The 27,300-nt window shown below is 57.2% G+C and overlaps 11 protein-coding genes across 11 annotated transcripts; 6 read left to right on the forward strand and 5 right to left on the reverse strand.

Moving 5' to 3' along the window:
* Positions 1-67: 67 nt before the first annotated feature.
* CkaCkLH20_04714 (aminotransferase class I and II) lies at positions 68-1,398 on the forward strand (the record flags this gene model as incomplete). The annotated part of the gene is made up of 3 exons (XM_038887433.1): positions 68-364; positions 418-1,225; positions 1,283-1,398. The coding sequence occupies 3 exons, from the start codon at positions 68-70 to the stop codon at positions 1,396-1,398; spliced, it is 1,221 nt and encodes a 406-aa protein (XP_038747040.1).
* Positions 1,399-2,053: 655 nt separating this feature from the next.
* On the forward strand, positions 2,054-6,489 carry CkaCkLH20_04715 (hydantoinase B/oxoprolinase; the record flags this gene model as incomplete). Its single annotated transcript, XM_038887434.1, has 11 exons — positions 2,054-2,122; positions 2,180-2,342; positions 2,400-2,491; positions 2,546-2,762; positions 2,817-3,288; positions 3,344-3,721; positions 3,778-4,789; positions 4,839-4,929; positions 4,985-5,091; positions 5,143-5,425; positions 5,480-6,489. The coding sequence occupies 11 exons, from the start codon at positions 2,054-2,056 to the stop codon at positions 6,487-6,489; spliced, it is 3,894 nt and encodes a 1,297-aa protein (XP_038747041.1).
* Positions 6,490-7,720: 1,231 nt separating this feature from the next.
* CkaCkLH20_04716 (uncharacterized protein) lies at positions 7,721-8,165 on the forward strand (the record flags this gene model as incomplete). Its single annotated transcript, XM_038887435.1, has 3 exons — positions 7,721-7,822; positions 7,891-7,953; positions 8,028-8,165. The coding sequence occupies 3 exons, from the start codon at positions 7,721-7,723 to the stop codon at positions 8,163-8,165; spliced, it is 303 nt and encodes a 100-aa protein (XP_038747042.1).
* Positions 8,166-8,278: 113 nt separating this feature from the next.
* On the reverse strand, positions 8,279-9,178 carry CkaCkLH20_04717 (uncharacterized protein; the record flags this gene model as incomplete). The annotated part of the gene is made up of 1 exon (XM_038887436.1): positions 8,279-9,178. The coding sequence occupies one exon, from the start codon at positions 9,176-9,178 to the stop codon at positions 8,279-8,281; it is 900 nt and encodes a 299-aa protein (XP_038747043.1).
* A 768-nt stretch (positions 9,179-9,946) lies between these two features.
* Positions 9,947-11,027, reverse strand: CkaCkLH20_04718 (rho gtpase; the record flags this gene model as incomplete). The annotated part of the gene is made up of 3 exons (XM_038887437.1): positions 9,947-10,321; positions 10,405-10,608; positions 10,740-11,027. 3 exons carry the CDS (start codon positions 11,025-11,027, stop codon positions 9,947-9,949), a joined length of 867 nt encoding a protein of 288 aa, XP_038747044.1.
* Positions 11,028-12,077: 1,050 nt separating this feature from the next.
* On the forward strand, positions 12,078-12,690 carry CkaCkLH20_04719 (transcriptional elongation regulator (elongin c); the record flags this gene model as incomplete). Its single annotated transcript, XM_038887438.1, has 2 exons — positions 12,078-12,253; positions 12,507-12,690. The coding sequence occupies 2 exons, from the start codon at positions 12,078-12,080 to the stop codon at positions 12,688-12,690; spliced, it is 360 nt and encodes a 119-aa protein (XP_038747045.1).
* Positions 12,691-13,283: 593 nt separating this feature from the next.
* On the reverse strand, positions 13,284-15,033 carry CkaCkLH20_04720 (putative lariat debranching enzyme domain-containing protein; the record flags this gene model as incomplete). Its single annotated transcript, XM_038887439.1, has 2 exons — positions 13,284-14,915; positions 14,980-15,033. 2 exons carry the CDS (start codon positions 15,031-15,033, stop codon positions 13,284-13,286), a joined length of 1,686 nt encoding a protein of 561 aa, XP_038747046.1.
* A 307-nt stretch (positions 15,034-15,340) lies between these two features.
* Positions 15,341-16,445, reverse strand: CkaCkLH20_04721 (uncharacterized protein; the record flags this gene model as incomplete). Its single annotated transcript, XM_038887440.1, has 2 exons — positions 15,341-15,890; positions 15,940-16,445. The coding sequence occupies 2 exons, from the start codon at positions 16,443-16,445 to the stop codon at positions 15,341-15,343; spliced, it is 1,056 nt and encodes a 351-aa protein (XP_038747047.1).
* A 214-nt stretch (positions 16,446-16,659) lies between these two features.
* Positions 16,660-17,852, forward strand: CkaCkLH20_04722 (small nuclear ribonucleoprotein; the record flags this gene model as incomplete). The annotated part of the gene is made up of 5 exons (XM_038887441.1): positions 16,660-16,748; positions 17,292-17,373; positions 17,436-17,473; positions 17,578-17,733; positions 17,786-17,852. 5 exons carry the CDS (start codon positions 16,660-16,662, stop codon positions 17,850-17,852), a joined length of 432 nt encoding a protein of 143 aa, XP_038747048.1.
* Positions 17,853-18,130: 278 nt separating this feature from the next.
* CkaCkLH20_04723 (uncharacterized protein) lies at positions 18,131-20,622 on the reverse strand (the record flags this gene model as incomplete). The annotated part of the gene is made up of 4 exons (XM_038887442.1): positions 18,131-18,310; positions 18,364-19,805; positions 19,867-20,449; positions 20,506-20,622. The coding sequence occupies 4 exons, from the start codon at positions 20,620-20,622 to the stop codon at positions 18,131-18,133; spliced, it is 2,322 nt and encodes a 773-aa protein (XP_038747049.1).
* Positions 20,623-21,547: 925 nt separating this feature from the next.
* On the forward strand, positions 21,548-24,158 carry CkaCkLH20_04724 (pre-mRNA splicing factor ATP-dependent RNA helicase prp43; the record flags this gene model as incomplete). The annotated part of the gene is made up of 3 exons (XM_038887443.1): positions 21,548-21,873; positions 21,939-23,808; positions 24,042-24,158. The coding sequence occupies 3 exons, from the start codon at positions 21,548-21,550 to the stop codon at positions 24,156-24,158; spliced, it is 2,313 nt and encodes a 770-aa protein (XP_038747050.1).
* Positions 24,159-27,300: the final 3,142 nt, after the last annotated feature.

The raw sequence follows: 27,300 nt of genomic DNA on the forward strand, positions 1-27,300 counted from the left end.
CTCGACTCCGTCGTCACTCAGCTAGAGCGCAAACCATCGTATCATACCAATTCACAGGACAATCAACATGGGCTCAATCAAACAGACCTCGGCGTTCGAGAAATCGCAGTTCATCCCTCCGGACGCCATCTTCGACGTGACCAGACGCTACCTCGCCGACACGAACCCCAGCAAAGTCAACCTGGGTCAGGGCACATATCGCGACGAGAACGGCCAGCCCTGGATTCTGCCCTCGGTAAGACTGGCGGAGGGATCCCTCGGCGAAGTCGGCCACGAGTACCTCCCCATCGCAGGACTGAAGCCCTTCCGCGATGAAGCCGTCAAGTTGGTCTTCGGCTCTACTAAGGCTTTTGCGGAGAACCGTGTAAGTCGCCCAACTTACAAGAACTACCCGCAACCACTGACCAAGCGTCATAGATCGCCTCGTGCCAATCTCTCTCAGGAACCGGCGCCCTCCTGCTCGCTGGCCTCGCGCTGAAAAAGGCCGACACGGGAATCAAGACGATCTACATCACAAACCCGACCTGGTCCAACCACGATCTCCTCTTCGCCTCCCTCGGTTTCACCGTGAAGCAACTCCCCTACTACAAAGACCGCTCGTTCGACTTCGACGGCTACATCGCGACCCTCAAGGCCGCCGAGCCCGGCTCCGCCGTCATCCTGCACGCCTGCGCCCACAACCCGACCGGCTGCGACCCGTCGCAGGAGCAATGGAAGCAGATCGCGTCGGTCATCATCGAGAAGGGCGTCTTCCCGGTCTTCGACTCGGCGTACCTCGGCTTCAACTCCGGCTCCGTCGACGACGACGCCTGGGCGATCCGCTACTTTGTCGACGAGCTCGGCCTCGAGGCCGCCGTCTGCCTTTCGTTCGCGAAGAACATGGGCCTGTACGGCGAGCGCGTGGGCGCGACGACCTTCGTCGCCAGCTCCGCGGATCACGCCCGTACTGTCAACTCGATCTTGGAGAACGTTCAGAGGGCGACGGTGTCGAACCCGCCCGCCTACGGCGCGCGCATCGCCGCTGCGGTCTTGGGCACCCCTGAGATCAGAGAGCAGTGGGCCAAGGACCTGCTCACCATGTCCGGTCGCATCCGGGCCATGAGGCAAAAGGTCTACGACGAGCTGGTCCGGCTGCAGACGCCGGGTGATTGGTCGCACATTGTCAAGCAGAGCGGCATGTTCGGTTACACGGGCATCAGCAAAGGTCAAGTACAGCATCTTGAAGGTAAGAAACCCCCCGATCTCGCGGTGTCATGACCTAATATTGACGTCTTGTTCGCAGAGAAATATCACGTTTACATGGCCGACACATCACGGATTTCGATCGCAGGACTTAATGAGAAGAACGTGGAGTATTTCGCAAAGGCCCTCGACGATACGGTTCGCAGTGTCAAATAAGACTTCGTAGTTTTTCAATGCTGAATCGTAAATTCCATCGCGCTGTATTCCAATTCTTTGCCATCTCAAAATTATCCGACTTCGCTCGTGAACAATTGAAAACCATCTAAAATGACGAATACCGGGCAAGGTTGATGCCGACATAACCCAACACCCGTCCACGAGCGGAGCTCCACCAACCCGCCTTCGGACACCCCTCCCGAACATGATAAGCCAGCAACCCCGCCTCCCGCGGGGTCACTTGAACGGACAATCTTTCCCATCCTTTCTGAACTCTTATCGGTGTTCAGATGAAGCGGGAGGAGCTCACTCACTCACTCCGCCTCCACCCCCTCCCCTCTATCGAGATGGCCTGGCGGAGCACGCATCGCCGGGGAGAAGTCCATGGTCTCCGAAGTGCCTACCGATGGAGCTCCGAGGTTGGTCTGCGAGCGAACTTCGGAAGGTTGCCTGTTTCGGCAATTGATACAGCGCCCGTCGCTCGATCCAGATGGTATAATCACCGCGATGTCCTCTGCGCTGGCTCATTTTCATCACGATAACGTTGATTTTCATCTGATTTGAACCCGCTTCACCTCAGACGCACCTCGAGGCACGATTTCTTCTCATCTACGCATTCACACAACGGCGCAGATTCACACACTATCAGATCAAGATGGGTTCGCTTCCGGGTCCGGTTGAGGGTATTAGGATATCCATCGACCGCGGTGGCACTTTTACCGACGTAAGTTCACGCAAACCTGTAGCGCAATTTCGACAACGAAGCTGACTGACCGTTTAGTGTGTCGCATCCGTTCCGGGTCAAAATGACATCCTCGTCAAGTTGCTGTCCGTCGACCCCAGCAACTATCCCGATGCTCCGGTCGAGGCGATTAGAAGAGTGCTGGAGAAGGCGACAGGGAAGGAATACCCAAAGGGAAAGAAGATCTCGCTGAGAGGCGTCGGTGAGTTGGCAATCCCGCTCAGCGGTACGCAATAGACGACTAACGTGTTCCACGCAGAGTCCATCAAGATGGGTACGACGGTTGCTACAAACGCACTGCTCGAGAGGAAAGGAGAGAGGACAGTATTTGCCGTGACCAAGGGTCTCAAGGTGAGAAATTGTCTTCAAGACTGCTTGCAGCAAAATTCTAACTTTGATGTACAGGACTTGCTTCATATTGGCAACCAATCCAGACCGAAGCTTTTCGACCTCGCCATCCGCAAACCAGACGTCCTTTACTCAAAAGTCATTGAAATCCCAGAGAGGGTGACGCTTGAAGCTTGGTCAGAAAGCAACAAACCTGAGACCATCAACGTCGCCTCAGACCCAGCACTAGTTACCGGCGTCACAGGCGAAGCCGTCCGCGTCCTCGAGCCCCTAGGTATTTCCTCACATCTCATATACCCTGGAAACTCTTTTTGATAGTTTCACGCAGACATCGAGACGTCGAGAAAGGCCCTCCAAGAAGCCTACGACGAAGGCTACCGATCCATCGCCGTCTGCCTCATGCACAGCTACACCTTCCGCGACCACGAGGCCGCCATAGCCCAGCTCGCCGCCGACATCGGCTTCACCCACATCTCCCCCAGCGCCGAGCTGTCCCCCGTCGTCAAGATCGTCCCCCGCGGCAACTCGTCGACCGCGGACGCGTATCTCACCCCCGAGATCAAGCGGTACATCGCCGGCTTCGAGGCCGGCTTCGAGGACCTCGGCACGAGCGGGTGTCGGTGCGAGTTTATGCAGAGCGACGGCGGGTTGGTCGAGTTCTCGGGTCTGTCGGGTCTGAGGGCGATTTTGTCTGGTCCTGCCGGTGGTGTCGTCGGCTACGCGAGGACGTGTTATGATGATGGCGATAAAACGCCTGTCATCGGATTTGATATGGGCGGTACGAGTACCGACGTCTCCAGGTAAGTTGCCATTTGAAGTGGTCAACTTTGCACGATTCTGACCACGTACCCATAGATATGCCGGTGAGCTTGAACAGGTTTTCGAAACGACAACGGCTGGCGTCATGGTACAAACACCCCAGCTGGACATCAACACCGTCGCAGCGGGCGGTGGTAGCATTCTGAGCTGGCAAAGCGGCATGTTCAAAGTTGGCCCGGAGAGTGCTTCCGCTCATCCCGGCCCTGCGTGCTACAGGAAGGGAGGTCCTCTGACAGTCACGGATGCGAACCTTGTCCTCGGCCGTCTTCGCCCGGAGTTCTTCCCCAAGATCTTTGGCCCCAACGAAGATCTGCCCTTGGATGTCGATGCCAGCAGGCGTCTTTTCGAGGATCTCACCGCCAGCATCAACAAGGACGAGAACACCAACTTGAGCGTGGAGGAAGTCGCAGCAGGGTAAGTAACATCCACTCCCGCGAGGCACCTGAGATGATCTGACCGAACCAACCCAGCTTCCTCGACGTCGCCAACGAGTCCATGTGCCGTCCCATCCGCACCCTCACGGAAGCAAAGGGCTACGACGCCGGCCTCCACAACCTCGCCTCCTTCGGCGGCGCCGGCGGCCAACACGCCTGCGACATCGCAAAGACGCTCGGCATCTCCCGCGTCCTCGTCCACAAGTACTCCTCCGTCCTCTCCGCCTACGGCATGGCCCTCGCCGACGTCGTCCACGAGGAGCGCAGCCCCTGCGCCCTCATCTACTCCGAAGCCAACCTCCCCGCCTTCGCCGCCGAGCTCGACAAGCTCGTCCGCAAGGCCTCCGACATGCTCCTCATGCAGCGCATCCCCGAGGGGCGCATCGACGCCGAGCGCTACCTCAACATGCGCTTCCACGGCAGCGACACCCCGCTCATGATCCAGGAGACCGCCTCCGCCGCCGGGGGCGGGTACCTCGAGGCCTTCAGGTCCGCGCACCAGAAGCAGTTCGGCTTCCTCCCCGTCGGGCGGGACGTCATCATCGACGACTACCGCGTCCGCGCCGTCGGGCGCACCACGGTCAAGCTCCCGACGCCCTGGCCCAAGGAGCTCGCCGCGGCCGAGGCCGTCCCGGCGCCGGCGGCCAAGACGACGAAGAAGGTCTACTTCAAGGGCCTCGGCTGGGCGGATACCCCCGTGTACGGCCTCGGCTCGCTGGCGCCTCACTCGCGCGTCGCGGGCCCGGCGCTGATCATGGACGACAAGCAGACCATCGTCGTGATCCCCGACGCGGCGGCGACGCTGCTGTCCGATACCGTTGTCATTGACGTCACGGTCGGGACGAAGGAGACCATGTCCGCGACGACGGTCGACCCGATCCAGTTGTCCATCTTTGGCCACCGGTTCATGGGTGTTGCGGAGCAGATGGGACGGGCGCTGCAGAAGACGAGCGTCAGCACGAATATCAAGGAAAGACTGGACTTTTCGTGTACGGTTTTTTCTCCCGATGGCGGTCTGGTTGCGAATGCGCCTCACGTGCCTGCTATGGTATGCCCCTTTCCTCGATTCTCGGTGAAATCTGGCTGACGGAAAATAGATTGGAAGTATGGCTTTCGCAGTGAAGTGGCAGATCGACCACTGGGGTAACGACCTCAAGCCCGGAGATGTCATTCTGTCAAACGCGCCAGGTAAATCGCACTTCTTTCATCAGCAGTTTCGAAGCATCAGCTAACACGAATGCAGTATGCGGCGGTACGCATCTTCCGGACCTGACAGTCATCACACCCATCTTTGATGCCGAAGGCAAGAAGATCATCTTCTGGACTGCCTCTAGAGGTCACCACGCTGATGTAGGTTTCCTTCGGTCCCAATTCCCCGGGCATGACTGACGATACACTAAGGTCGGCGGCATTCTCCCCGGCTCCATGCCCCCCAACTCCAAGGAGCTTTGGGAGGAGGGCGCCGTCATCAAGGCATTCAAGGTCGTGGAAGGCGGCGTCTTCAAGGAGAAGGAGCTCACCGATCTCCTCATGGCGCCAGCGCACTCTCCAGGATGCTCAGGAACAAGATGCCTCCGCGACAACATCTCCGACATCAAGGCCCAGGCCGCCGCAAACCACCGCGGAAGCCAGCTCATCCACTCCCTAATCGAGGACTACGGCATCGACGTCGTCCAGTTCTACAGTAAGCCCTCCATCACCTCTACTGCCAGAGACAAGATCACTAACCCCAGACCAGTGGGAGAGATCCAGGGCGCAGCAGAACGCGCCGTCCGCGACATGCTCAAGACGATCCACGCCCGCACCGACGGCCAGCCCCTCGAGGCGATCGACTACATGGACGACGGCACCCCGATCCAGCTGCGCGTCACAATCGACCCGTCCACGGGCGGCGCCGTCTTCGACTTCGACGGCACCGGGCCCGAGGCCTACGGCAACTGGAACGCGCCCATCGCCATCTGCAACTCGTCCATCATCTTCGCCCTCCGCTGCATGGTCGACGCCGAGATCCCCCTCAACCAGGGCGCCATCCGGCCCATCGACGTGCGCGTCCCCGAGGCCTCGCTCCTGCGCCCGACCGAGCACGCCGCCGTGTGCGCCGGCAACGTGCTGACCTCGCAGCGCGTGGTGGACGTCATCTTCAAGGCCTTCGGCGCCGCGGCCGCCAGCCAGGGGTGCATGAACAACCTGACGTTCGGCACGGATGATCCGGAGACCGGGTTCGGGTACTACGAGACCATCTGCGGCGGCGCGGGCGGCGGGCCGACGTGGGATGGCGTGAGCGGTGTGCATACCAACATGACGAACACGCGGATCACGGATCCGGAGTCGTTGGAGAGGCGGTATCCCGTGATTCTCCGTCAGTTCTGTCTGCGGAAGGGTAGTGGTGGCGAGGGTGCGCATCCCGGCGGCGACGGAATCATCAGGGACATCGAGTTCGGTATTCCGATCAAGGTCAGCATTCTCAGCGAGAGGAGATCGTTTGCGCCGTATGGCTTGAATGGCGGCAAGGACGGTCAGCGGGGACGGAACGTGTGGATCAAGAAGAGCGGGAGAGTTGTGAACCTCGGCGGTAAGAACACGGCCATGATGGACGCCGGCGACAGGATTGTGGTTATGTCGCCTGGTGGTGGCGGTTGGGGCAAGCCTGAAGACAGGGTCGAGGGGGAGAAGAAGCAGACGAATGGGTTTGTGGGTGTTGCGAACGGGACGGTTGATATGATCCAGAGCATGGGAGAGTCCGCATAGCCAGGGAATGGTCAGTAGTTTGGGTTATTGTACAGGAGTTAATATCGGTGGTGGTGTTTTTGGTTTCATGAACAAGATACTTGCTGTTTTAAATTCAAGCTCAATCTGTCATTGAATAACCCAAGACACAAGTCAGTTGTTAACTGCAAAACGTCTCAAGCTCACGCCAACCAGAACTAAAGACGCAATATAAAACGCCAACTTAACCACTATTCCTAGAGCAATAGTCTCTTTCTAACCATTTTTTAGGAGTTTTCCCTCATCTAAGTAATACTCAGAGGGTTTCTTGTGACTTACAGACTCCCCCATCTAAGTGCGCCTCCACCATGATCCACAACGCCTCCACGATGCGCGATACAACCTCACCTCCGCCCTCACCGCTCCAACGATCCTGGCGAGACATCATCGCCTAGATCACCATCAAGCGCCGATGGTTTAGTGGTAAAATTCTCCGTTGCCATCAAGCAGCGTCGGGGAGCCGGGGGTTCGATTCCCCCTCGGCGCATCTTTTTGCCCTCCTCTGAGCTGGAAGAGTGTTTTGCGAGTTGCAGCAATGGCTGGTGATAAATGCGGTGAACTTTGCACACATTTGGCATGCAGAGGGGCAGTGCGATAGTGGAGATGAATAAATAGGTATAAGAAGAAGATAAGAACGGTGACATTTGTTTTACTAGCTAGTATAGACAGACACCTAGACCGCGGCGGTGTAATACTCTTGAAGTTCATGGCTATTGAGTTGGACGACTTATCGTGTCAGATATGGTAGGTCCAAATCGCTTATATTGCAGCGAAGTAATGCTCGGGAGAGGAGTATTCCCGGAAAAGAAGAGATACATAAAGACCATTCAAGACTAAAGACCTATCTATGTACTGAGCCGAATGAGTGATCATCATCACAGGCAGAATGACAAATCAATATGATGCATACACAGGTTCTCAACTTTATAAAGTTGTTTTTTTCTAGCTAGAATTTTTCACAAAAAGAATATTAATGCGCTCATTTATCCGTAAAGAATTCTGAGGAAGACTGCGTTCTATGAAAAATCTCGGATGCTTGTAAGATGGAGGAATCGACCACAGTCTTGCACAGTACATATTGGACGCTGCGCCTACGACTTCACACTGTCCCAACCCCACGTCCTTTAGGTGCCTACCCCGCCATGATCCTGCAGACGCGACATCCTCACCGACGCGACCGACGACAAAACATCTACACCACAAAGCCAGAACGATGTCGTCACACCAACGGTCCTTCTCCCACTCCCAGACCGGGACGAAGGAGAAAACCTACTTCGAGCAGCAGCGGGAGGAGCTCATCGGGGAGATCGCAATGGTACATAACACTCACCACCGCTTCCCAAATGTCAACACACAGAGACCGCTGACACCAAAGAAAAACAGAGCTTCGAGCACGTCCTCGCCAACATCAACAAGCTGAACCGCTCCCTCGAGGCCGTCATCACGGTACGCTATCCTTCCGAATGGTTGTTGGAATACGGAAGGTCTTTTTGCAGAGCTAATACACCATCAACGCGCAGGTCGGAAACGAGTTCTCCTCCGTCGAGGCCCTCTGGTCGCAGTTCGAAAACGTCATGGCCAAGGAACAGGAACAGCAGACCAAGGAGGGCGAGGCACACGACCACGAGGGACAGGCGAAGAACGAGGAGAAGTCATGATATGATACCCCCCATACGCACACACGGAAATGATAATGAGTCTCGGCGTTAATTGAACTATTTCTTTACCCTTTCGAATCCTTGATCGAGCATCGATCCGACCCAGGAAGTCCTCAACCCCGAAGCATCATGAACGATCCCCTTGACAGTGTATCCGCCTCCGACGTACTCCTCGACCGCCCCTTCTCAGAGATGACAGTCTTCTCCTGCAACTGCTTCTCCGACTTGCCCTCCCGCGCCTGGACATCCTCGACGGCATACTTCAACCCCCAAATCAACCCCGCGAGGTCCTCCTCCTCAAGGACGAAGCCCAACCTGCGCACCACAAAAGCGCACTTCTCACGAACCACCCCCAAACTCGCCTCGTCATCCTCCACTTCCTTGACGAGCTCCGCAAGCTTCGTCAAGGACAACTTCACCGCGATATGCGCCCTCAGAACCGCGGCCTTGCTCGGCTCGTTCTCCGAAGCGCCCCTCTCCGTCTCGAGCCGCCTCGCCTTGATCTCGCAGACGGCCGCCCACGGGCCCCGCGCCACCTGCGCGCTCAGCGCGACCGCCCTCTCCCGGACGCCGGCCAACCTCTCCTCGGCCCGGCCGCAGCGTCCCCCGAGACTCTCGAACGAGGCCCTGACGGACGCCACGAACCGCCGGAGCTTCAGCTCCCGCTCGCGGATCTTGCCCTGCTTGCTGAACAGGCACGACGTCCACGTGGGCCTGTTGTTCCGCGCGTGCTCCGCGGCGCCGGCGAGGTGTCCCTCGGCCTGCGCCAGCGCGTCGCGGCTTTCTTTGACGTTCGGGACGGTTGTCTTGTGTTCGCGGATCAGATCGGAGAGGGTGTGTACCACGCCCTGCATCTGCGACTCGAACGCGTCCAGGTTTAGGTTTTGGTTCGGGTCCGTTCTGGTGGTGGTAGTGGTGGTGGTCATGGTGGTGGGGCAGAGCACACCAAGGTCTGGGTGGCTGCGACGGGATCGCGGGGGATGGGCGAGGTTAACCTGGGCGACGGATGCCATGATTCGTAAAGATCGGCCGTAGATTTCTTGCGTCAGATTGATTGAAGATCGATTGAGTTTGTTTGCTGTAAAAAACATGGCCAGGATTCAAGACCGTCTTTCGAGAAATCCCATGGTTCATGTAGTATCCCAGGACCCTTTCTCCGAATCCTCGCAAATCTCACAACCTCTATCGCCGGTCAATCCATATTCAGTTCTAAGGCTCCAGAAACCAACGGAGATATCACATTAGGCAGCAATAGATACAATCACAACCATGGAACCGCTTTTTGAATTTTGATGCTTTTTGACATTTCATGTTTCCTATCCCTGGAATGCCCTATCAAGACAGAAAACCCGAATGCTACAGGAAGAAAAAGAGATAGGAGATAGAAAAGTTCGTTCCCACTTGGTTAAAAGTACTGTTGGATACAGAAACTGTTCAAAGTCTCTCCCGTACCCGCTCCGTTTGTGTCGTGTGTGTAAAGGGTATGGATGAGTCTTTCGCGACCCTGATGTCACCTACCCCTCTGGATTTCCCCCTATATACCGTTCTTCTCCCACACTCAAAAAAAAGAAAACCACATCCCACGTCCCTGGTGAAGGGAAAAGTCGTCCCCCAGTCTAGAGTTCATCCAGCCCCAGGACAGGAGACGCCCCTTCGCTAATGGTGGCGCATGCTTTCCAGATCGTAATAGTAGCAGGTCGTGACGAGATCATGCAGATAAAACAAAGTCATTCATTACGCCCTCCGCCGTCCAATGCCTTTCCGTTACAGTCGTCCGAGACTCAGAGGATCTTGCAATTCCTCTTCTTCTTCTTCTTAAGAGGGCCCACGCCGGGGATGCCGGCGCTGCTTCCCGGAGCGCCGCCATGTGACGACGAGACGGCGGCCTGGGCCTCGAGGTTTTTCCGGTCATTAGCGACAACCGTCAGGATGGCCTGCTCAAAGATCTCGTCGACACCCGTCATTTCCTTGCTGCTGCACTCCATGTACTGAGCGCCCATCTTTCGCGCGACGGCGCGGCCCTGCTCCTGGGTCACGGGAGTGAGGCCTTGTGTCTTGAGCATGTCGATGCACGTCTTCTTAAAGCGAAGGTCGGACTTGAGGCCCACGAGGACCAGAGGGGTATAGGGGCAGAAGTGGAGGACTTCGGGGTACCACTGTGACGAGAGCGAATTAGCATCACCGGGAAGATAAAAGGGGGTCCCCGAAAAGGAGGGGCCGTGTTATCGGAGGGGCGCACCTTGTCCATGACGTTTTCTAGAGAGTTGGGACAGTCAATCGCAAAACAGACGAATATCAGGTCCGTCTCGGGGTAGGAGAGCGGTCGCAGCCGGTCGTACTCCTCCTGTCCGGCCGTGTCCCACAGCGCCAGCTCGACGGTCTTGCCAGACGGCGGGTGCGTCGGGTAGGTGATGTAGTTTTCGAAGACGGTGGGGACGTATTTCTGCGTTGCCAGAGTCAGCATTGTTTTGATTCATTTCGGTTGTTCGAGGCCGCGAACGCGCAGGGATAGCGCGGCGACGAACGACCGACGAGATGAATTTGGGACGAATATTTTTTTATCGGTCATCTTACCTCTGGAAAGTAGCCTTGGCTGTAGCTGATGAGCAGGCAAGTCTTGCCGCAGCCGCCGTCGCCGACGACGACAATCTTCTTAGAATAGGCCGGGCCTTCGGTGACGTGGGTTGCGGCGCTCTCGCGCCCTGTGGAGGAGCTCATCGTGGTGCTGACGGTGCCGTCGCTGCTCCTAAGGCGCGTGTTGCGGCGGGAGGTGGCCGGGCGAGCCAGGCCGTCGTCGTACTTTTCGCTGAAGGTCTGGGACGAGGAGTACTGGTGTGAAGAGCGTTGGTATGAGGACGCCATAATGCGGCAAGCTCAGTGTGTGGTGGTGGTGGTGGTGGTGAGGTGGTGTTGCGGTTGCGATGACGAGCTTCTTGTCTCGCTGGCGCGGCCCCTCGTGCGTGATGCGAGTTGTGGTTGTTGATGGTGTACCGGGGGCCGGTCGCTTCGTCTGAGGGGGAGGGGTTGTTGTTGAGGAGGGGGTTTTGACAGACGGGATTTTGTGACTTATGCGATGTTGTCTGGTTGTAGATGTTTCCTTAGTGTGCGTGTGTGTGTCTCCGTTTGTTGCTGCTTCCCCAGCCTCCTTCGCGGCGGGTGGTCGTGCTCTCCTGCTTTCAGTCGAAAATGCCGTTGAGATATGGTTCAGGCTCCGGCACGCGATGCGGGTAAGGGACCGTTGCGGCGTTGGATATGAGGAATGTTGGAGAAATAGTGTGTGATGTTGATCTCCTTGGGATTGTTGTAAGGTATGGGGGTGGGTTTGTGTGTGCGAGCCCGAGAGATGTGGATGGGCGGGTTGTGCTGTGTTCTTGAGGAGAAGGGACGGGAGCAAGGAGGGCAAGTGTAAACAAGTCGACGGGGCAACCAGCCACTTCTTGCCGGGGTGATGACGGCAGGCGGGTTTGCGAGCGGCCAGGCTGTCGAGAGCCTGATTGTGCGACGGCACGGGCCAACATCAACGCCTGAAAACAGTCCCAACGGTGGATCTCGCGCTTAGGCGGATCAACTGCCACCCCTGTCAACCTTGAACCTTGGTTTGCCCCTGTAATCTGACGCACCTGGCTGGCCAGAAACAACCGGAAGAACTGTGCCTCCAGTTTATCCGGTCGGGCCTGGAAGCACTCCACCTCTATGTTCCGGGACGGAGCTGGAATGGCCCGAGCTTCACCCCACCACCGCCTCCCTCAAAATCGCGACGTGAATTTTTTGAACCGACGAACGCGTCAACCTTCCATCCAGGCTTCCTACTCGTCATCCGGCATCGAGGGAAAGCAGAAGCAACCGCACCCAGAAGAAAAGGCCCCTCTTCCCTCTGCTTTCGACTGCTGGCAGACAATTTGTCTCGCAGTCATGGATACCAACGGCGACGCCGAGTCCAAGTACATCACTCTGGTCTCGAGTGATGGCTTCGAGTTCGTCGTCCTGCGCGAGGCCGCCATGATCAGCCCCGCGATCAAAGGCATGCTGGACCCTCGCAGCAGGTTCCAGGAGGCACAGAAGGGGCGTTGTCTCTTTGAAGAGATCAGGTAAGCTACTTCTCACTTCTCAATCTCTCTTGCACCAGCACCACCCAAGGAACATCAACATGATGATCTCAAATTTATTTCGCTGTGTTCTTACTGACAGACCGCCGCTGCAACGGCCGGTCTGCTTGATTGCCAACTACACTTGATCTGAAACAAACCCGACATTTCTTTTCCTACCACCCAGCCACACATCAAAGCGCCACTAGTTTCTTTTTTTTCGTGTTCTGGAAGAGAAGCTGACCCCTCTCGAAAGTGGCGTTGTCCTGGAAAAGGTCTGCGAGTATTTCCAGTACTGGTACCGGTACCGGGAGAAAGAAGACGTCCCAGACATGGACATTCCCGTCGAGCTCTGTCTCGAGCTGCTGGTCGCCGCCGACTTCTTGGGCCTGGACAGTAAGACAACACTTCCCAACCTCCTCCCTCTTCCCGCGTTTTGACTCGTCGCTTTTGGATCTAACGCACGTTTTTTTCTCTCTTGACAGAACAGAACGTTGGCTCCATCTGATGACGTTTTATGTTGATGAACACACGTGAATTACGACGGTTTTTTCTTGCTACACTATTTCGGAGTTTCGGGCGTTGAAACATCTGGGGGCTGGTAAACCGGAAAGATACCATTGCTACGCCACTTTCGACGAATCCGTTGCCGCAGGGCATTCTTTTCTCCTTTTTTTTCTTCCCTCTTCTCGATCATGATGACCCATGGTGTTTCGCCACGCAGCGTGACGGACACGAACAGAACCCCATCTTAGCATATGCGTTCCTCTCCCTCACTCCTCCGTGGGTTGAACGTCTATTAGAGGTGGAAGATTGAATCCATTCCACTCACTCTGCTGGACTCGTGTTCTTCCATTGAGATCTACGCTTTTTCTGTTGGGATACATACTCTGAGACTAGAACTCCCGTAGCTGCGCCAAATAGAAGCTTTTCCGAGGCCCGAAAACTGAACGAATGCCGTCTGTCCGAAAGTAGGGTGAAGCTTTTATCTCTCGTGGCTCTTGCTGGCCCTCCCGATCCTCCCCGTGCTCTATCAGTGACCGCCCCTTCCCCGTCCTCCCCTTCCTCGACCGCCGCCGCCTCGTCCGCCTCTTCCACCGCGTCCACCACCTCTGTGACCCCTCCCACCGCCCCGGTGTCCTCTAAACTCCGCGGCAGGCGGTCCACGGGCCTTCCTCTCCAACCTCTCCTCCTCGCTCGCGTCCCAGATATTCTCGACCCCGATCATCTCGCAGAACGCCGCCGTCTGCGGGCTGGTGTACTCGAACGGCTGGTGCGGCACCGACTCGGGCTCGCCCCGGGCCTGAGGCGGCGCCGTGATTTCAAAGTTGAGTGGCACGTCCAGCTTGCCCTGGGCCACCACGTTCTCCTCGACCCACGCGCGCTCCGCGTCGATGAGCGGCGCGTAGTGCTCCTCGCCCAGGTCCGGCGGCGGCTGCGCCGTCGGGTCGCCGATCTTGAGCGTGGGGTGGAAGACGCGGGTGATGGCGAGCCATTCGGGGTCGTACTGCAGCCGGAAGGGGCGGACGGGCGCGGGCTGGTCCGCGGGCGGGACGTTGTGGGGGTGCGCTTCGAGGAGTTGGAGGAAGTGCCGGCGGGGGAGGCACTTGTCGAGGGCGAGGAACTTGACTTGTTTGTTTGTGATGGTCGGCGGGACGGGCTGGCCTGGGGTTCGCTTCGGCTGGGGTTGAGGGCGGGCGAATGAGGCGGGCAGCTGGGCGCGCAGCTCTTCGGAGACTGTGGTCTTCTTGCTGGTGTCTTCCTCCTTGCTGGCGTCTTCTTTCGTGCTGGCCGGTTTCTCTGTAGCAGTCATCTCCTCATCGTCGTCATCGTCAAGGTTGATCTCGTTAGGATTTCCTTGAGCAGCGGCGGGGGCATCTGTGATTTCCTCATCGCCATCGAGGTCGATTTCGTTGGGGTTGCCCTCAGGCGCAGGAGCAGGTGCCGGAGCGACAACCTCAGCAGCCCCGTCCTCGTAAGTCTTCAACGCAGCATACTTGCAATGTAAATGCGCCGAAAACCAATACGGCGGCCGCAGCCGATCACAAACATACTCCGCCGCCACGTTGCCCAACGTCCCATCCCTCGACTCCGCCTCGAAATCGGGCTTCATCTTCCACAGCGCCTTCTCGTCGCCCCACTTCTCGATCCCCCGCGGCCAGTCGTGGCTCACCCCGACGTCGACCTGCTCCCTCAGCAGCAGCAGCTTCCGCACGTCCACCTCCCTCACGTGGTAGAAGCTCTTGATCTCGTCGGGCCCCATCGGCAGCCTCTCGTGGTGCGTCTTGCGGTAGTCGAAGCCCTTCCAGATGCCGCTCATGGCCGCGATCCGCAGCGGCCCCAGCCGCAGCACGTTGGCGGCGCCGAGGTAGTAGATGTTGGGCGCCGCCCAGCCGCCGTAGTAGAGCTCCCACAGGTGCGACGCCGCCTCGTGGTTGCCCGCCGCGAACACGGTCAGGTACGGCGCCGTGCGCTTCCCCGCGTAGTACTCCCAGAAGTCGCCGAGCGCGCGGTACTTGGCGGGGACCGACATGACGGTGAGGTCAGCCGCGTTGCGCGCGGCCTGGAAGTCGCCGCCGATGATGAGGATGTCGACGCCGTCCCAGCCACGCTCCGCGCACGAGGTGGCGACGGCGGCGTAAATTCCGTTGAGCATGCCGTGGCCCTGCGGTTTTTGTTAGTACATGCGATTGAACAGGGAATGTCGAAAGAGGCATTGGAAAACTTACGCAGCCTTCGACGGCGACGCGGACGCCGTTTGTCTCAAATAATTGCGTGGCCATTGTGGCGGTCACCGTGTGTGGTTGTTGTTTGGCGTAAGTTCGGCGAGGTTCGATTGGCCCCGAAAATTTCACAGTATCAACAGGCGCGCAGTCCACATCACCACACTCGAGCTTGTCTGACTGCACCCATCATGGATTCTGATGTGTTCATATCACATTTACTTTTGAGCTGTAGATTTGGATTTCAGTCTTTTCTGAAATAATATCAATTGAAGAGTTGGGTATTGTTGATTAAGACCTGTCGCCAAACGCCTAGCTAACTAAACACACAATCATCAAGTAGAGTGTTTTCCCATCATCCTCTCATCTACAATTGCTCATAGAATTCAAGCAACTTATTCGCACCAATCTCCCACATCACATCGTTCTGCAAGTGGTGTCCGGCGCCTGGGACCCAAGCAAGCCTCACCCAGTCACCATCATCATCCTTATCCCCTTCACCAGCCAAGGGCTTGACCTCGTCAGCCTGTGCATCAAGCTTGTTACTGCCCACGAGCTCCGCAAATGCAGTTCTCAAGGTTCTCGCGAGGTTCGACGTGACGCCATGTGTCATCAACTTATCCTGAGTACCAGCCATCACAAGAATTCGCTCGCCGCTTCCCCAGCCGCCTATTGAATTGACAATGCTAGCAGGCTTAGCGAAGGGCAACATCATGCTGAAGGGCCACAGGAACGACTCGTAGCGGTTGGCGTGTTTCATGAAGTCAAGAACACCGGCTTCGGTCATCTCATCGCCGAAGAAGGCCTGATTCACCAGGAAAGGGTGCGAGAGCGGTGAGTTTGGATGCCAGAACTGCAGTATCATGCGGGCGAGGAACCAGGGGTCCAACGCAGCCCAGTTCGCGTAGACCCGTGACCTACTGTCGTGTCAGCGCAGAACTCGATAAACCGAAGGCAGTTACCCACGATCCAGAGCAAGGCACAGCCCCAAGAAGCGCGAGACCCTTCGCATGAGCCTGCCGCGCAGATAATATCCCCTGACAAAGACCGCCACCACTCGAGTGTCCCACGAGAAGGACCTCGCTCCCATGTCTTTCCTGAACCCACCAAATGACAGCGAGGGCATCATCAGCCAGGTCCTGTCTGGTGGTCAGGTACACCATCCTCAGGTACGAAGGGTGCCAGCTGTTGCCGTGGCCGCGGAGGGAAACGGCGTAGCTCGGGATGTCGTTCTTGGCTAGATATCGCATGTACTCGGTCCATACCCAGGCGCTGCCCATGCCACCGTGGACGAAGACGATCGGTGTTTTCGATGTCGAAGGATTCGCGCCTTGGTTGGAGAGAACTTCGATTCTTCCCGATGGCGTCTCGACCCAGTGCCGTGTGAGACCTTTAGGAGCGGCTGGGGGTTCGCCGGTGGGCGCCGTCCAGTAGAGCCATTCGTATGAGAAACAGAAGTCCAAGAAACCCATAATTGTAGTGCAAATTCAAGTAAGCGATAATTTGAAGTTGGAGTGGCAGTATCACGAATGACTGTGGTTAGTGGTTCTGCATGTAGGCACTCTGTGACGAAGCAGCACTAGCTGGGACCTCACGTCTCATAAATAACCCATTCAACTCCACGGTATTCTGAGACAAATCAACCCTGAGGCGTCGTGCAAGGCACGAGCTGAGAAGAATCCATCCCTGATAATAAACTCCCGAGACGTTTTCGCGCCGGGCCACGGCGACCGCGCAAGACTCATCGCGGGCGGGACTTTCAGGGACGAACGCCCGTGTAACCACGACACCGTCGCCAATCGGACCATCCACGAAAGCCCGTGGATGATAGCTGGCCCCACGAGCTGAATATGCTTCCGAAACCGCGCCGGCGACTTTTTTTTTTTGCGTCGTTGCGTGACCAGTCGTGCTCAAAATTGAAGCTTTTTTGTGGTGGTCGTGACGTCCGGAGTAACGTAGCAAGAAGGCTTCGCCTGCGGGTTCGCAGCTCAAGGTTGCGCTTGCTATTGATAGCACCAGAGAGCTATTGAGGTTTCATTCATCGGTCTTGATGGGAGCCGCCGATTGAAGCTGAGCATAAGCCGTTCAACACTCCAGTCCGATGTGATGCCTGAAGACACACCGTGACAACAAGCTCAGCACCCCGGATTTTGGGTTGCATCGCCGGGCGGTACCTTACAGTGGACCCGATGATTTTCCGACCGCTGTAGTCCAAGCCTCAGGTACACCGTGCAGCCACCTAAAAATTGTCAGGCAGGGAAAACGCAACCTGACTGGACATCCATATACCTTATCCACAAGGAGCCTCGCGATCGCAGCCTCGACCGCCGCGCAAACCCATCTTCCCCCATCCACACATTACATGGGCCGTTTCTCCCCTTCGAACCGCCCACCATGAGCGTACGTCCCCCTCCTATGATTTGTATTCCAGCCATTGCGACATCTCAGCTAACGTGTGATAGTTTGTGCCGATTAACCCGCGGCCTATGCTGCAAGACCTGTACGTCCACCTCACGACCGACCGACTTCTGCTCGAGGCAGCTCCCCAAACGCCCCCATCGCGACCGATACGGACCGCAAACAGCTCGCTAACTTCCTTCGCAGCGTCGACAAGGACGTCGTCATCAGACTCAAGTGGGGCGATACCGAGTACAAGGGCAAGTTGGTCAGCATCGACAGCTACATGAACATCCAGCTCAGCGGAGCCGAGGAGTACATCGACCAGAAGATGACCGGAGCCCTTGGCCAGGTCTTGATCCGGTATGCACCATACCATTTTGACTACCGGAACAGCATGGCTGACTATGCGCAGGTGTAACAACGTCCTCTGGATCCGTGGCGCGAAAGAAGGCGAGAGAGACGTCAAGATGGAGGATTGAGCCAATGACCAACCAACGAGCAGAAAGCACCTACACGCCTGGGACCCGATCGAGTAGCTGGCAAAAAGGGCGATTGACACGGATCACGATGGAGCATTTGGAAGTAAAGAAAAGTTTTTGAGGGGCCCAAACGCTGGCGACCACGATGAATCTTTGTTTCCCCGTCAGGACGAATACCCCCGACTCGCGCTGCGCAACGGGGCAACAACAAACCCCCGCGGCGCCTATAGAGAACAAACAACCGCTACGGCGCCCTCCGTGCCTTTTATATCTCGATACTACATAAGACAAGCAACCTTGCGACTGCTGCAGAGATCCGATGACGCCACCTTGATGCGCTGTGTCTCGCTGACCCAGGCGTACGCCTCGATGAGCCATTCGTACCATACCCTGGAATCATCCGTTTGCCGCCACATCGTGACTTCCAACTCCGTATCGGCTGGGTAGTAGATGGGTTGCTGTGACTGTTAGTAAATGTGCGGTCGAATGCCGGGCACGTGGAATTGCTCACCTTGATAGGGAAGAAAATAGGGAACCAGGAGATCATATCCTTGCTCTTGCGGTCGATCAACTCGGGGTGCGTGCTGATCTCGACCTTTTCTCTGTCTCCAATCTGCGGTGCGTAAAGAACCGACTCAAAGTATCCGGCGAGACCGTGGATGACACCTCTCGTGCGGCAGACGAACGTGAGGTGGCAGAAACGCGAGTTGTGGTCGTTGGCGCCGACAGCACCGGCCATGCTTCCGCCACCACCGCCCATAACACCACCAGCCCGGCGCGTCTCGATCTGCTTGAGGGTAGCCTCGGGGACGGGGTGGGTAAACTCCCACGCTTGCTGGAAGCGAGGGTGGCCCGGGACGCGCTGGGCGGCGAAGTCGATGGCGAAGAGGCGCACAACCCAGGGGGTATCAAAGGCGTTGGGCTCGGTGGGCAACCTCGTAAGCAGGTCGGCGTGAATGCGCGGCGTCGCGATAGGGCTCATATGCGCCGTGTACGACTCGGGGATGGAGATTCCGTGAGGGGCCAGGACGTGCTGAACGCCGTCCAAACACTCTGGAGAAAGCTCATTGTCTGCAAAGGAGCCGAGCAACTCGGAAACCAGGATGTCGACCTTGCCGTAAACAGGGTTGTTGGTAGGGGTGCCAGAGATGAGGGGGCCCTTCCACGCGCGCATGTCCGTTTTGACGACAGTGACCTTTCCGCCCCAGATCATCTCGTTCTGGCGGAGGAGATAGACGTATGCGTTAGGGTTCTTCTCCACAGCCCAGACTTGTACGGGAACTCCGGTTGCCTCACTGGCTCTCAGAGCTCTCGTCACGAGAGGTCCACGTCCAGATCCAACAACGGCGATGACAACAGCGCCGGTGTCCGAAGAGGTGGCTCGGCCCAGTTGGTGCCACTCAGCCAGTGCTTCGGTGCAGGCCGCCTCATACTGATTGTACTTGACGGGGTCACCCTCGAAGACCTCGTACGTTGCCGATTCCAGGTTATCGGACAGAGGCTGCAACGGCGACTGAAGCCAATCCTGGAAGCTGGTAAGAGTAGTCTGTTCAAGGTATGAGAGCGGTTGCTGCTGCATTTCGAGCCACTTAAGATACGCGATGTAGGATCGGAACGTCTTCATCGAGTCTGCGCCTTGTTGGCCAGAATGGGCCTCGCCCAGGCTGGGGAAGTCTTCCGCAGTAGGGACCTGGTTTCCCAGAGAAACAGCCTGCAGCTGGGCCTCCGCGGCGAGAGAGGCCGGGTCAGGGCCGACGTCATTGAGGAGCAGCCAGGGGGCGTTCTTGAGGCGCATGAGGGTGAAGATCATCTCCTGGTGCGCCTTGGTCAGAGCGGGATGTCCGCCCTTGTTCTTTTGAAAAGCATTTGGACCGAATGACAGAAAGTGCAGAGGCTCGGCGAACCACTTGTCCTGGAGCTCCTGTTCGGGCAGGGTTCTGGGGACTCGAACGGCTACATAAAGTTGTCAGCTTCATTCATTCTCCAAGTTTTCGGCCAAGAGGGAGTCCCATACCAACGTAGAGACGCATGCTGTACTCGCAGATGCTGCGAATAGAGTGCCACGAGTCCCAGGCGCTGTAGATGTCGATGCTGCTGCTGTCAACGCCGTAAGGTTCCGAGGACAGGGTCGACAGAAGCTCCGCAGTCTCGTCCAAACCCGGCTCGCGGTACATGGGCATATGAATGATGAAGTTCAGGCGGTTGGCGATGTTCATGGCCTCGTGGACAGCCCGGGCATACTGCGAGACACCCTGGTTGCCGCCGTTCTTGGAGGCATCACGACGCAAACCCGGCACGATGATGCTCCTAACACCGCAAAAGTTGGCGTAGGCGACCTCGAGGTTCAACACCTGGCGCGACACGGTGGCGATGACGGGGTCGGTCGAGGCGAGATCGATCCAGGGACTGGCGTAGGCGATGTAAGTGGTGACCGCATGGCTGGGAAACAGCGATGTGTCACTGGGCGTCAACGGCGGGACGACAGCATCCGCCAACGAAGCAGCGCCTTGCCTGGCCTTGGCAAGGTGGCTAGAGACGAGTTCCTTCACCCGGGCGTGGAAGCGGCCATTGGTGATGGGTGTGGTGACGAAGCTGATCTGACCGAAGGCTTAGTGAGGGTCCAGTGAGAGCCAGGGTTTTCAGAGCGACTTACACCAGCATTGAGGAGCTGGCCGTACTGAAGGTCATCCAGAGGCTGCTCTCTGCTCGAATCGTGCTGGCCAAGGCTGAAAACCGGCCTGATCGGGTTGTTAAAGTTGCCGGCGTCCATGGCTAGGGATGGAGGGGTTCCTTATGCTGAGGCGTGCAATTTGTGAATGGTGGTGTAACTGCTAGGCGCACAAATCACGACGGCTATGTGGTGAAAAAGCTGCCTGAACAAAACCCTGGCGCTTCAACGAGAAGGATGCAAAAAAGAGGTAAGAGAGAAAAAAGAGGTCAGCAATTCATGCTTGATAAAACCTGAAAAACAGCAGACACGATAAACAAAAGGTCGTCCCTTTGCTGTGGGATCACTCCAACCTGATGATGTTGTGTAATCTGGAGAGTCAGGCTGTTTGTTGCTGCCCCTCCAAAAGGTAAAAAAAGCACCAGATTTTGTGAGCAGTGACTGGGTGCCATTGGTTGCACTGGCAGGCAGTGGACTCGATGAACCTGGACCCTGAAGAAAGCTGAGGGGGGACAGTGCCTGCTACTTTATGAGGCCAATTCAAGGTACATTATGCAAACTTATAGAGCATGTGTGTAAATAGGAGTCAAAGACAGCTTCTCTGTGCTTGAGAGTAAAATAATCGAAGTATGACATGCTTCCATCAAATCAACAGAAAACCAATTTTACACAAATCATCATCCAGAGACTTTAAATGACATAAGCTTCCATCTTCTAAGACAGCTTCACAAGTCTCTTGCACAGTGCGATAGATGCATCTCGCGTTATCTGCATGCATAAGCTCGTCTTATCTTATCATCCCACCACCTCATTGGCCCGTGCAGCAAACCCGCCCAAATTTTCTGCCGCGACAACAAAAAGTTTCCCATGAAAGCCTCCCGGTCCGCTAGACTTCTGAACCCGCGCCTTCGAGTCCCCCAGTCGTTGTCGTCGTCGTCGCAGTCGCAACCTCCCATCCTCCCATCCTCCCACCTCACCCCAACGATCGCGGCCACCGTATACATCCATCTAATCTCCCGTTCAAAAGATGGCCGACGTCGATTCCAAGGGCGGCAAGCGCCTCAGCGCCGACCGAGATGGAACCTCTAGGAAGAAGGCCAAGAAGGAGGAGGTCGAGGACGAGCCAAAGTACAACCCGTACCTCGCACACATGAAGGAGGAGAACGGCGTCGTTTCCGGCGGCGCCATCGATCCCAGCTCCCCCTTTGCCGACTTCAAGCAGCGCGCAACCTCGGCGAAGCAGGCCGAGAAGGTCGAGGACCTCGACACCAACGCCTTCACAGGACGCCCCCATTCGCAAAAATACTTCCAGATCCTCCAGTCCCGTCGCGACCTGCCCGTACACAAGCAAAGGTAACGTCTGCCCACGTCCAGAGAATACCAATCTCGCATGTTGGTAGCTAACGCGTCCCCTACAGACAAGACTTCCTCGAAAAGTACCATTCCACCCAGATCCTCGTCTTCGTCGGTGAGACCGGTTCCGGAAAGACGACCCAGATCCCCCAATACGTCGTCTACGACGAACTCCCCCAGCTCAACCGCAAGCTCGTCGCCTGTACCCAGCCCCGCCGAGTCGCCGCCATGTCCGTCGCCCAGCGCGTCGCCGACGAGATGGACGTCAACCTCGGCGAGGAGGTCGGCTACAGCATCCGTTTCGAGGACATGACCGGCCCCAAGACCATCCTCAAGTACATGACCGACGGTATGCTCCTCCGCGAGGCCATCCACGACCACGAGATGTCCCGCTACAGCTGCATCATCCTCGACGAGGCCCACGAGCGCACCCTCGCCACAGACATCCTCATGGCCCTCCTCAAGCAGATCGCCGCCCGCAGGCCCGACCTCAAGATCATCGTCATGTCCGCCACCCTCGACGCCCAGAAGTTCCAGCGCTACTTCAACGACGCGCCCCTCCTCGCCGTCCCCGGTCGCACCCACCCCGTCGAGATCTTCTACACCCCCGAGCCCGAGAGGGACTACGTCGAGGCCGCCATCCGCACCGTCCTCCAGATCCACGCCTCCGAGGCCGAGGGAGACGTTCTGCTGTTCTTGACCGGTGAGGAGGAGATCGAGGACGCCTGCAGGAAAATCAACCTGGAGGCCGACGAGATGATCAGAGAAATCGACGCCGGCCCCCTCGCCGTCTACCCCCTCTACGGTACCCTCCCGCCGCACCAGCAGCAGAAGATCTTCGACAAGGCCCCGGCGCCCTACAAGAAGGGCGGCCGCCCCGGCCGCAAGGTCATCGTCGCGACCAACATCGCCGAAACCTCCCTGACCATCGACGGAATCGTCTACGTCGTCGACCCGGGCTTCAGCAAGCAGAAGATCTACAACCCCCGCATCCGCGTCGAGTCCCTCCTCGTCTCCCCCATCTCCAAGGCCTCCGCCCAGCAGCGAGCCGGTCGTGCCGGTCGTACCAAGCCGGGAAAGTGCTTCCGCCTCTACACCGAGAACGCCTTCAAGAAGGAGCTCATCGAGCAGACGCACCCGGAGATCCTGCGCTCCAACCTCGCCAACACCGTCCTCGAGCTGAAGAAGCTCGGCGTCGAGGACCTCGTCCACTTCGACCTCATGGACCCCCCCGCCCCCGAGACCATGATGCGCGCCCTCGAGGAGCTCAACTACCTCGCCTGCCTCGACGACGACGGCGAGCTCACCACCCTCGGCTCCCTCGCCTCCGAGTTCCCCCTCGACCCCGCCCTCGCCGTCATGCTCATCTCCTCCCCCGAGTTCTACTGCTCCAACGAGATCCTCTCCATCACCTCCCTCCTCTCCGTCCCCCAGATCTGGGTCCGCCCCGCCGCCCAGCGCAAGCGCGCCGACGAGATGAAGTCGCACTTCTCCCACCCCGAGGGCGACCACCTCACCCTCCTCAACGCCTACCACGCCTTCAAGGGCCAGGCCAACGTCCCCGGCGTCGACCCCAAGAAGTGGTGCCACGAGCACTTCCTCTCCTTCCGCCACCTCAGCAGCGCAGACAACGTCCGCGCCCAGCTCAAGCGCATCATGGAGACCCACGGCCTCGAGCTCGTCTCCACCCCCTTCGAGGACAAGAACTACTACACAAACATCCGCCGCGCCCTCCTCTCCGGCTTCTTCATGCAGGTCGCCATGAAGGAGTCCTCCGGCAAGGTCTACCGCACCATCAAGGACGACCAGGCCGTCATGATGCACCCCTCCACCGTCCTCAAGACCGACTACGAATGGGTCCTCTACAACGAATTCGTCCTCACATCGAAGCAGTACATCCGCACCTGCACCGGAATCAGGCCAGAGTGGCTAATGGTAAGCAAAACAAATCCCCCAAACCCGCTTCTCAAATGCGCCCCCAAACGCTATTACGCCCCCCCGCCGCCATTGATCGTCTCTGCAAGGCAGAAGATCCGATCTCGCCTCGGGACTCCCCTTCTAACCCCCCCTGGTCTTGCATGCTTCGGCACTTGCCTTGCCGTCGTCTCGTCTCACACTCGGCACACACAACACTGTCAAATAGATGCTAATCTACTTCCGCGTCACAGGAGATCGCCCCCGTCTACTACGACCTCGACTCCTTCGAGAAGGGCGAGGTCAAGACAGCCCTCACGCGGGCTTCGGAGAAGAAGCGCAGAAAGGAGGCCATGAAGAACGGCCGGTGAGCGGTTGCACCCGGATCAGGAGTTCCGCAAGAGGTGTAAAAACTCGCCTTGGCCAACAACCCCTGTATACTGAAGGCCCAACTGCTACGATATCAGGCTGCGCGCGCCAGCCGGCCAAAAAACGACGACAAAAGGAGCCGGAGCATGAAAAATTTTGTTGAGGAAGAACCGGACTTCTCGATCGAGACATCCGACGAAGTGGTCCTTATCCATCGGAGCAGACCGGGGTTTTGGGTGTTTTGATATTAGAAAGAATGACGGGCAAGGAGAATTTCTCTCCCATTACTCGCTACCTAGAAACAGGGCACACACGCGCGCACGCACACGCGCACAAACACACAACACTTTAGATAGAGAGGCACCTCGCCTCGCGAACCCAACAAAAACTGGTTTTGGGGGCAGGAGGGGCAGGGGGTCGTGTCGTGTCGTGTCGTGCCGTGTGTCGTGGTCCCTCATCCTTTTTTTTTTATATAATCGGACCAAGAAGAGACCGAAAGAGATAACTGGCAACGGCGTCCGCGGGAGACAGGTCGGCTGGGCATGTTTCAACCAAAAGAAGAGAATATTTCAAAGGCCCAACACCAACCAACACATATGATTGTGTGTGTGTAATAGACCAAATTTCGTTTCCATGCTTCCTTCGGCATCCTGTAGGACAGTTTCTGCTACTCACTTGTCAACACGCGTCAGGCATGTCAGAAATGTTAAAAGTGTCAGCAATATCAGGGTGAAGTGCTCGGCAGATGCCAGATATGACGGGTCATTCCGGCTATCGGGGGAACTAACGCGCGGTCGGGCTCTGGTGAAGAAGTTTGTGTGTGCGTGTGTGTGTGTTGTGTGCGTGATGTGATGTGACATGGGACGGAGCGTGGGGACGACCGTTGGTACCTGACGACGGGGGTTTTGGCGGTGGGAATGAGAGACGGGCCCGAACCGAGAACGGTATGTACGAAGAAAGCCAAGGCCCACGACGACGACGATCCGGACTCGAAAAAGAGACGAAAAGATTCGAACGAGACGGAAATGTAAGCGCCTCGCCAGACAGGTGTCTGTGACGCTGCAAGAAAGACCAAAAAGAGAAGCGATCTTCTTCCCTCGCTGGGGGGAAGCTCTGCCTGGCAAAGACTCCATCGAGCGCTCCACGCTGACGGCTCGACGGCGGCGCGGGGATCAAACCGAGCGTGGCACGTCCGGACGGGCTGCTACCACCACCGCCCGCAGCGTTCCCGGGCTGGCCGCCGGGTTTCTCATTTCCCACACGTGTCACGCGCGTGGGCACTTGATGTCTCTCCACTCGTTCTCCCCCAAGGCTGCCGGAACTGGGAAGAAGACCTCGGAAGCAAAGTGTAGCGGCAACTTGTCAAGTTGTCTGTGGCAGCGGCGGTGAGTTGGCAGGCCGGCAGCGGGACGCATTCAGGTGAGAGTGCGTCCGGCCGGGACCCTGGCAAGAATGTGCCCCAATCCGCAAGCCAAGTAAAGAACAGGCAAGGTTGGCGAAGGCTTGGGAATATCGAATGGGAAAGTTGACATACACATCCGTACGGTAGGGAGATAGAAAAGAAAACTGGATATGCAAGTTGCCGTACTTGCTGCATACCATGCCGGCCGCTCTCGGTGTAACCTACTCCTCTAACCAGCAGGCCGGGGTAGACCGCCGCAGGAGGGTTGGAAACGTCTCCCGCTGGCCTGCTTGTCCGTGTCGAACTGACCGGCGGAGAACATCGGGCCCCCAAGCTCCGGAGGGGTTTCCACGGGCGTGCCTTCGCGAATATACCGACCGTGATATCGCACAGGGCTCTGCTCGGCCGGCGTCCGCGGTGGCGAGTGCGCACTTTAGTGAAATCGCCAGGTCCAGACCTCTGCGTGCTTCGACAGTCTCACGCCCTGCCCTTAAGGGTGTAGAGAGTCCCTGGCAATTGACCTTGCTGTTTTCGCGTTGGCGCACAGCACGAGGCCAGAAGAACAGCGTGCCCTAGAAAATCGTGCCACGATGACGGCTGGGCAACTGCTAGGCGCAAAGGAGAATGGATGAACCGTGGGGGCCGGGTGTAGTCCCCGCGTAGTGTAGCCTGCTGGAAGTTGCAACGACTGGGATATCTACAGGGGAATGGGAGCCTGGGGTCTTGATTGTCCTCTCATCTCAACCCCGGTCGTTCATCTCTTGAGTGTGAGAGAGTCATGATCGCTGACTGAAGAAGCTATTGTCCAATCTAAACGTCGGCTCGGAATACTAGAAAAGTGAGAACGTTAGTAGAAAAAGCCGATCTGAAAGCCTATCTGTCGGAATCAGCTAATGACTCTGCACTCACCCTGGCTGAGAAAAGAATCCAGGATGTTGATGACGTACATAGTCCATCCATTTCGGCTCGACGAATCATTGTAATCGGAGTTTGTTCCAGCGAAACAGGAACGTCGATTTCAGCCCAGGCAATATAGGGTATTGCGGTATTGCCGGTTAGGAAGACAACCTGTCGACAAGACATTTCGAGTCTAGCTTCAAGACTCGGCAGGCTGAGTGCGAGGGTCCTCAAGCGCGAAGGTGCAATCCTTCTTGACAAGTGCCCGGTCGTGCCGTGTCAACCTTCCCTCGTTTTGGCTTCTTACGTAACCATGTAAACGACATGAATGATGATGCGTGTTCTCAGCCTGAGCTGTTGAGCGGTACATGAATCACGCCTTTGGTGATATCGAAAGACTATCGTGTCGAGAACGCGGTTAGAGTTTGGACATTACGACGTCGAATGAGTGTCGAAGGAGCTTATTGCCCGCACAGCGGGTTTTGCCCGCGAATTCGTCGCTGGTTTTGCCCGGAACTTGCTCCATCCTCGCCCTCGCAGCAGCCACGTAGGCAATTGCTGTTCCGCGTTTTGCCCTGCCAACTGCGGTTTGTGAAGGCGCACCCTGAGCAGCTGTTGGTGGCGTGAACGCATATGCGGTGAGGAAGTCGTTGGGCGAATCCAACGGCACCCTGGATTCTGTATCTCGCCGCATCCGGCGAGGCATCTGCATCGCATAGTCTCCAATAGAAGGTCCTGTCGCAGGAGACTCTTTCTTGGAAGCCAGCCGTATCGGGACATCTCTTCGGTGAGGCGAAGAGACTGAGTTGACTTGTTGAAGTGACAATCCACAATGCACTCCTAGC

Source organism: Colletotrichum karsti, assembly GCF_011947395.1.
Source record: "Colletotrichum karsti strain CkLH20 chromosome Unknown Scaffold13, whole genome shotgun sequence".
Classification (NCBI taxonomy): domain Eukaryota; kingdom Fungi; phylum Ascomycota; class Sordariomycetes; order Glomerellales; family Glomerellaceae; genus Colletotrichum; species Colletotrichum karsti.